The sequence below is a fragment of the Macrobrachium rosenbergii genome, chromosome 46, assembly GCF_040412425.1.
Source record: "Macrobrachium rosenbergii isolate ZJJX-2024 chromosome 46, ASM4041242v1, whole genome shotgun sequence".
NCBI lineage: Eukaryota > Metazoa > Arthropoda > Malacostraca > Decapoda > Palaemonidae > Macrobrachium > Macrobrachium rosenbergii.
The window spans coordinates 1,122,501-1,132,500 of NC_089786.1; the positions used below are offsets into that span (position 1 = coordinate 1,122,501).

The 10,000-nt window shown below is 32.6% G+C and overlaps 1 protein-coding gene across 1 annotated transcript in view; it reads left to right on the plus strand.

Annotated features, from left to right (window-relative positions):
• Positions 1–8,580, plus strand: part of LOC136830094 (uncharacterized) — a 57,346-nt gene extending 48,766 nt beyond the window's left edge. Inside the window, exons 39-45 of the mRNA XM_067089286.1 lie at positions 640–819; positions 1,521–1,541; positions 2,537–2,713; positions 4,434–4,595; positions 5,669–5,845; positions 6,410–6,444; positions 8,241–8,580. Of these exons, the coding sequence (XP_066945387.1) occupies positions 640–819; positions 1,521–1,541; positions 2,537–2,713; positions 4,434–4,595; positions 5,669–5,845; positions 6,410–6,444; positions 8,241–8,396 (908 nt within the window). The 3' untranslated portion in view covers positions 8,397–8,580. The remainder of the gene's footprint in view (positions 1–639; positions 820–1,520; positions 1,542–2,536; positions 2,714–4,433; positions 4,596–5,668; positions 5,846–6,409; positions 6,445–8,240) is intronic.
• Positions 8,581–10,000: the final 1,420 nt, after the last annotated feature.

Here is a 10,000-nt window from a genome sequence, read left to right on the forward strand (position 1 = left end):
TACAAACAAGTTTGCAGGAGGAGGGTGGATGTGTCATGTCTCCCCTACCATCCCGATCCCTACCTACCCCTCCCCCAACCAGGGCGGACAAACAGGTTTGCAGAAGGAGGGTGAATGTCATGTCTCTCCCTACCCTCCCGATGCCTACTACCCTTCCCAAGCCCCTACTTACCCCGTCCCCACCTGGGACGGACAAACAGGTTTGCAGGAGGAATGTGGATGTGTCATGTCTCCCTAACCTCCCGATCCCCTACCTACCCTCCCGATCCCTAGCTACCCCTCCCCAAACCAGGGTGGACAAACAAGTTTGCAGGAAGAGGGTGGATGTGTCATGTCTCCCCTACCCTCCCGATCCCCTAGATCCCCTACCTACCCTGCCCCCACCCAGGGTAGACAAACAAGATCCACTTGGTTTTATATTTTATATATATATATATATATATATATATATATATATATATATATATATATATATATATATATATATATATATATATAAATACATACATACATACAAGTATATTACTTAATTAACCCTTTCCTTACATGTTCCCATCTTGTGGCTGTCGCTTTTAAAATTTATATATATCTCCATCCCTGTCACACGTGTCTCATCTTTCGTGTATCTCCCACCACCAGAGAGAAGCAAATACACCGTGACCACGGAGAAGGGCAAGAAATGTATTTTCCCCTTCACTTACAAGGGCGTCACCTCGAAGGGTTGCGTCTCCACGGCAGAATTCAGAAAGCCATTTTGCGCGACTCAGGTTGACGAGCACGGGAGGTCTGTCGAGATTGACTTCTGCCCACCCGACTGGGGTAGGTTTTACTTATAGGGCTCGTTGTACTTATCTTCTTCTTTCATTCCTTTGACTGTACCTCCTTTCATATTCTCTTTCTTCCATCTTACTTTCTTTAACCCTCTCCTGATCATTGATTCATAGTGCAACTGCTTTGAGGTTTTCCTCCTGTTACACCTTTCAAACCTTTTACTGTATATTCAATTCATGTTTTAATCCATTATAGAATGATGAGATAGCATGCTATAATTTTTTTTTATTAAACTTAATACTAAGACTTAAGAAACAAATCATTGCTAAAAACCACTCACAATGTTTTGATCAAATTGTTTTATATTAAAAATTCACAATTATATCAATAAACTATTGTTTTTAAACGTTAAAAACTAAGGCTTTCGAAGACTTGATATAATTACGGATTTTTAATATAGAACAAATGATTCTCACGAATTATGGGGAGATGTGTTTCAAAGGTTTGTTTTCGTAACGTAATTATAATAACAGTAAGTTTAATTTTGTTATGAATGTAAGAGCAAAGACTTAGGGAAAAATCCTTGTTATATTCTAAAGGAATTACGTCAGTTTTCTAATAGATTAGTTTAATTTTTTTTCTAATACAAAGATTTCTTAAGGAAATTTTTGCTGAAGAAGAATTGAATGTAGAATTAAATCAAATATAAAGATTTATCAGTATATAATATCTATTTTCTTCTTTTTCAGAAATGATGTTGGTTTTTCCAGGTATGTAACCACAGAGTTAATGTTCTTTTACATATTATATTTAAAGGAATGAATTATCTTATAACCAAAACGCAATAGTACCTTTTTCTTACACTTATATACATCATTACAATTTCAGCAAATAAATTCCCAGTTTCTGTGTTTCCTTACGATACGTGCATAAACTAAAAGATTATTTGAAGAATTAGCATCAAATAAATGACGAAATGTGGAACTAAGAGTCCCATGATATTCAGAAAGAATAAATATTGAGGGTCCCATGGTATTGAAAGAGAATAAATATTGAATTAAGAGTCCCGTGATATTCAGAAAGAGTAAGTATTGAATTAAGAGTTCCATGGTATTCAGAAAGAATAAATATTAAGAGTCCCAAGGTATTCAGAAAGAATAAATGTTGAGTCCCATCTATTCAGAAAGGATAAATATTGAATTAAGAGTCCCATGGTATTCAGAAATAATAAATATCAAGAGCCCCATGGTATTCAGAAAGAATAAATATTGAATTAAGAGTCCCATAGTATTCAGAAAGAATAAACATTGAATTAAGAGTCCCATGGTATTCAGGGAGAATAAATATCAACAGTTCCATGGTATTCAGAAAGAATAAATATTGAAATAAGAGTCCCATGGTATTCAGAAAGGATAAATATTAAATTAAGAGTCCCATGGCATTCAGAAAAGATAAATATTGAATTGAGAGTCCAATGGTATTTAGAAAGAATAAATATTGAATTAAGAGTCCAATGGTCTTTAGAAAGAATAAATATTGAATTAAGAGTCCCATGGTATTCAGAAAGAATAAATATTGATTTAAAAGTCCCATGGTATTAAGAAAGAATAATCGTTGAATTAAGAGTCCAGTGGTCTTCAGAAAGGATAAATGTTGAATTAAGAATCCCGTGATATTCAGAAAGAATAAATATTGAATTAAGAGTCCCATGGCATTCAGAAAGACGAATATTCCTTAAGAAATCCCATGGCCCTTTCTACTTCAGGAGAAGTCAGGACGGAATTCGGGGCGCCCTGCGTGTTCCCATTCCGGTACAGAGGCAGGACCTACCGCAGCTGCACATTCAACAACTCCTTCAGGGCCTGGTGTGCTACGGCCGTGGATGACGACAGAAAGCAGAGTGATTGGGGCTACTGCATCGGATTGGACGAGGCTAAGCCAGGTTGGGTTAAGTTGGAACCCTTTTTCTGTCCGCCCTCAGATCTTAAAAACTACTGAGGCTAGAGGGCTGTAAATTGGTGTGTTGACCATCCGCCTTCCAATCATCAAACATACCAAATTGCAGTCCTCTAGCCTCAGTAATTTATATTTTATTTAAGGTTAAAGTTAGCCATAATCATGCTTCTGGCAACGATATAGGATAGGTCACCACCAGGCCGTGGTTGAAGTTTCATGGGCCGCTGTGATTTAAAAGATTCATGCCTCTGTAGTGAACGCTCAACTCAAAGTGACTTCAGGAGTGAATGCTCAGTTCAAAGTGACTTCAGGAGTGAATGCTCAGTTCAAAGTGACTTCGGCAGTGAATGCTCAGTTCAAAATGAAAATGCCCAGTTCAGAGTGACTTCAAGAGTGAATGCTCAGTTCAAAGTGACTTCAGGAGTGACTGCTCAGTTCAAAGTGACCTCATAGTGAATGCTCAGTTCAAAGTGACTTCAGGAGTGAATGCTCAATTCAAAGTGACTTCAGGAGTGAATGCTCAGTTCAAAGTAGCTTCAGTAGTGAATGCTCAGTTCAAAGTGACTTCAGGAGTGAATGCTCAGTTCAAAGTGACCTCAGGAGTGAATGCTCAGTTCAAAGTAACTTCAGGAGTGAATGCTCAGTTCAAAGTGATGCAGAAAGTAATCATTCTTGATGAAGAGAAGAAGTAAATGTCTCGATGTTTTCCTCGATTCATTAAAAATAAGAATAAGCAAAAAATGGAACAGTAGGATATCTCCAACATTCCATCACGTGTAAATCCCCTGCCACCAGAGGGGGGGCGGCCGGCGGTGGGGGCCACTTGGTCGTTAAGATAAGCCAAAAAAGGGCGTTGCTGTATGGAGTATATCAAAAGAGCTAATTTAGATTACAGCATGTTACGACCCGGCTGGTCGCCGAGGAAAAAATGCACGACCACTGAAATATAATCATAGTGGCCCCGTGGGGAGAGATTCTTCGAGCATAGTTCCTCATGCGCGTAGCCTATAGATGTCTGGGCTAATTACGTCCAATTTTCAATAAATCTCTGGAAAAACTGGGCAAGGATGTTTTATTTTTTTTATGGAGTTTTTTTTTTTTAAAGAAATGGTGTTTTCGTGTAGGGTTTTTGTGTTTTTTTTTTTTTGTGAAGTCAGACTGCTTTCTTTCTTCATTCTCGTTTTCTTCAGGGCTGGGCTGCAATGAGGTGCCACTTTGCAAGTCACACTGGTCTTTTCTCTGAGACAGAAAAGGCTGTTTTACTGTATATATATATATATATATATATATATATATATATATATATATATATTATAATATATATATATTATGTATATAACAAATTATATATTATGTATATAAATTATAAATTTTTATACATTTGCATGCATATTATGCATCACTCATTACCACAGGAGAGAAATAGATACTGGGTGTATATATATATATATATATATATATATATATATATATATATATATATATATATATATATATATATATATATACACACTCCTTTATGAACATTCTCTCCAAACAATATTAAACATATCAAAATCAAATCAGTTTTACATGTGCCATATGAATTTGAAACTGAAAATCTTCCCAGATCGAACTTCTACCTTATGGAATCCTGCAGGGCGAGATCTTACACCCTTTCTGACCAAGCTGCTCCAGAGAATGAGTCCTGTTTTCACATTTTCCAGATCGTCCACCTGGAAGCACCCTTGGAGGAACCCCTGGAGTCATTCCCCCAGCCCATCCACCAGGAAATTCAGACAACAAAGGTCCTTTGGATTATGAAGCGTTCCCTGGGCTACCAACGGGCTCCCCAGTGCTCCTCAGTACCTCAGGGGAAGACCACAACCGTAAGTATTAAGTGATGCAAGCCTATGTTATTATTATTATTATTATTATTATTATTATTATTATTATTATTATTATTCAGAAGGTGAACCCTATTCATTTGGAACAAGCCCACTATAGGGGCCATTGACATGAAATTCAAGCTTCCAAAGAATATTATGGTGTTCATGAGAAAGAAGTAACAGAACGCAATGGGAAATACAGAAAGATTATATTATTTATTATTATTATTATTATAATTATTATTATTATTATTATTATTATTATTATTGAGAAGATGAACCTTATTATATGGAAGAAGCCCTATCCATGTGGAACACCACACAGGCCATTGACATGAAATTCAAGCTTCCAAAGAATATTATGGTGTTTACTCGAATGAAACAACAGAAGGAAATGAAAAATAGATTTTGATTAGATGAACTTACTAAGTATTACCTTTGAATATTAATATATCCCACTAGCTTATTTGACCTATGTCTTCAAAGCTTCAAAGAGGCAGTTTTCCCAGCAATGTCTGCCTAACAAATTATCCCAAGGGAAGGACAAGAAGCATATTGAAATGAGTTTGTGGAGTAGCTGATGTTTTGCTGATCTGTCAGGTGGTGACAGTGGAAAGATGCTGCACTGTCTGGGGAAAGTTTTAGTAAGTTTATACTTTTAAGGGAAGTTTAAAGTGAATGTCACCAGCTGGTAGGTTATGGACCTGAATGGAAAATGGGAGAATGATGTTTGTTTTAGTATTAAAAGAATTTAATTTATTAGTTTGTGAAGGTAATCTATAACATGGGGGTGAGAAAGATGAATTGTAAAGTGGATGAAAAGGAAATAGTAAAAATATATATATATATATATATATATATATATATATATATATATATATATATATATATATATATATATATATATATATATATATATATATAAAAGCCTTCTTTCACTTAGGAGGGATTCAGAGCAGGCAGTATCGAACTTCCAGTCTCCATAACTTATGAAAGGGATGAGGCTGCTAGCCCACACCCTTATAGCAAAAATAAGGCACTGATATATATATATTTTTTTTCTGAATCTCCAGGCGATTGCAGACACATCAAGACAATCTCCAATCAGATGTGCGTCTTGCCTTTCAAATACAGAGGAAGGTTCCACAACGAGTGTATTACGCTGATGGAAGACGGTCCCTCAAGTTGTGCCGTGCGAGTTGACGTCCACGGTGCCGTAGTCGAGTGGGGCATATGCCAACCTGGATCGTGTAAGTTGCTGAATGAAAAACCTGTACTGTGTGTATATATATATATATATATATATATATATATATATATATATATATATATATATATATATATATATATATTTATATATATATATACATATATATATATATATATATATATATATATATATATATATATATATATATATATATATATATATATATATATATATTTGCATTTCACATTTTATTTGCTAGTGTCTCTGTTTTTGTAATGTAATTTACACCTGATTTAGCTTGAGAATTACATTCCAAACCTCTGTTATTACTAATTTATTGTTACATTTATTTATTGATTTGCTCAGTCTAGATTTCTCTGTAATTACTTTAAAATTCTAAACATCATTTTGAAAGCTGTAATGCATTAATGATAACTTTCCCATTCTGCAAAAACAAAAAAAAACTTGTACAGAAATAATGAAATTCTTCCAGATAAATGACAAATCCAAGTTATGAATGATGAACAATATGGCCATGACTGTTTACATGAATAAAATCATAGATTTAGAAAAATTCAAATTAACAATTTTCCTTCACTTTCAGATGAGGACCAGGACTCCCCCCGCACTTCCCAAAAGGTGAGGAAACAGATAATGAATCAGTAATTAGATTTTAGACAATGTAGTATATATATATATATATATATATATATATATATATATATATATATATATATATATATATATATATATATATATATATATATACATATCAGTACTTTGAACAGTAAACTAGACATTATTCATTTAAAACTGAGGATTTTATTTAGTCCAAATTGAAGATAGTTTTTTGTGCCCTTATTAGGAAAGCATTAAGTGATATCTCAATTGAACTGTTTTGCCAATAGAAGCTGGTATCAGTTGGTATCATTAGGGTATGTAAAGGGGTGGGGGAGGGTGGCATAGCCCCTATCAAGAAAGATGCTACACCCTAGGTTAGGTTAGGTTAGGTTGAGGTTAGGTTAGGTTAGGTTAGGTTAGCTTAGGTTAAGTTGAATGGATTGTTTGTAAGCACATAAACATATTCGTTATTTTGTAACCTGTGATAAATCCGTCTGATTATATATAACATATATATATATATATATATATATATATATATATATATATATATATATATATATATATATATATATATATATATATATATATATATATATATATTATTAATTTTTGTACGTGTATATTTTGACTACGTCTCATTCTGTGAAATTTGTACCGTAGACATACGAGAAATGGAGTTTGTGTTCATCACTAGAACTGTGAATTCTCTCTCTCTCTCTCTCTCTCTCTCTCTCTCTCTCTCTCTCTCTCTCTCTCTCTCTCTCTCTCTCTCCCCATGCGTCGTTGTTCGTCGAATACTGTCATTTTCGTGCGGTCTAAAGTAGAATATAATTGGCCCTGTACCGAAAACCCTAGGACGTGTGTTAAAATACCTTTATGATGCCTGAGAATTATTTTGATTCCTGGTCCTGCCAGTGAATATTCCCTCGCTGTTAATTGCCAGTGTGTCACTCGCTTACGTGTCCTTTGTTTTCCAATATGTAATCCTAGATCATTAAATGTTTCTGTGTATATACTGCATATATATATATATATATATATATATATATATATATATATATATATATATATATATATATATATGATATATACATATTATGTATATATATATGCATGCATGTATGTACTGTATGTGAGCTTGTTTGTCTGTGCATTGTGTTTGTGGGTCTATATGTGTAGTTTTAATGAAGGTCATGTATGTGTTACGTCCACACATACAAACAAATGCCACTCGCATACAAACATATAGTTATTTTCATATATATATATATATATATATATATATATATATATATATATATATATATATATAATATTTATAATTTTATAGATTTTTATACAGGTATTAATTATCAGTAATTGTAATTGATGATTCTTATTAATTATTAGTTATAAGTGGGTATTAATTGTCAATGTATGCACGTCAGATACTGACAGATGAATCATTCTTTACCGTAATTCGATCAAATTATTTATTTTTAGTTTAAATATCGTCGTTATCAAACTTTCACAAAAAAACGATAACTTTAAGAAAAAGAATCTTAAACATCATCAGAAAACGATAAATTGATGATTATTATTGATTATTAATTATCAGTGGATATTAATTATCAAGGTATATACGTCAGATATAGAAACATGAATAAATCTATACCATAATTCAGATCAAATGATTTATTTTTAATTTATTTATTTTCGCTATCAGGCTTTAACAAAAAAAAAAAAACAGAATAACTTTATTAAAGAATCTGAAAAATCACTAGAAAACTATAAATTACGCTACATATTTTTTTATTTACATTTTTTTGCAGAGCCTTCAGTCGTGGGAAACATCGCTTCGTATCACTACGACCCAGTTTTATGAATGGAGTCGTATTCTAGTGAATGAACTGTACTCTAATCTTAGTGGTCTGTCATTCATAAACAAGCGAAGATTTTTTTTTTTGTTTTTTTTTGCTTTTTTATAAATTTTTTCATAGAGGATTTTTAGGGGGGATATCATGGAATGAAATTCATCCTTGTTAGCAAAAAAATCCCACGCTGGTGGATTTGAAATTTGATATGGTATTGAATATTCCTGTTAAGAAAGTGCCATTTTTACAGTTAATATTTACTGAATTTTATTTTTTTGTTTAAGACTGAATTATACAATCGCCCTTTGAAATGCAATTGCATATATATATATATATTATGTATATCATTATATATATACATATCTATATTATACATAATAATATATAATATATATATATATACATATATATATATATATATATATATATATATATATATATATATATATATATATATATATATAATATATATATATATATATATATATATATATATATATATATATATATATATATATAATATACATACATACTGATCACATATAAGACTTATACACCTTATCTAAATATTTCACTAAAATGTAATTCCTGTTAAAAGTATTATTTATCCATACTTCGATGAAAATCACGTATTTCAAGCAATTTGGTAATTTATTTATCTTATTAATTATGAGAAATTTTGTCAATCATTTTGATTTCGAAAGGTTACATGGATAAAATATATGGACTAAATTTCCCTTTTTTTCCACTGTTAGGGAATGCAGGCTATAATGATGTTCGCTTATTAAATAACAAAATATAATAATTGTGAGGTTTTATTTGTTTTCCCTTAGCAGAGAGGATTTGGTAGCCGTGCATAGAGATGGCTTGGTCATGTGGGAAGAATGGATGATGAGAGGTTGGTAGGAAAGAGTGTGCAGTTCATAAGTGGTTAGAGGAAAGAAAGGTTTGGATAGATGGAGTGAAAGAGGTTTTGGAAAGCAAGGGTTTATATATATACATATATATATATATATATATATATATATATATATATATATATATAATTTTTGTGGTAAAGTATCTTTACTTATGCCCTTCTCTAACCTAGCTGTGATCCACAGCAGTTGTGTAGCAGCCAGATACATAATTCACTGTTTAGGTCAGTAGAATTATTCTGGTTTCCGTAAAGGAACTTTCCCATACTGTCCCTGTCCTCATCCTGTTTTAGGATCGAACTCGGGTCTAATAATATGGGGGACGAGACAGCTACCACTTGACCACTAGGTCTATGAGGCCAGTGAGAGAGAGAGAGAGAGAGAGAGAGAGAAAGAGAGATAAAATAGACACACTTTAGGTCAATTACATAAACCACTCATAAAGAGAGGAGAGAGAGAGAGAGAGAGAGAGAGAGAGAGAGATAAAATAGACACACTTTAGGTCAATTACATAAACCACTAAAATTGAGAGAGAATATTGAATGAGACAGAACCTCTTTCAAGGGTGTCTTGTCCTCTTAGAAAATATATAATTGTGAGGAATATTGATACAGAACCCTCTCTCTCTCTCTCTCTCTCTATATATATATATATATATATATATATATATATATATATATATATATATATATATATATATATATATATATATATATATATATACACACACACACACACTTACATTGGCGTCAGCCGCCTACGCAACAACACAAAATATACCACTGGCTGAAGTCAGCCAGT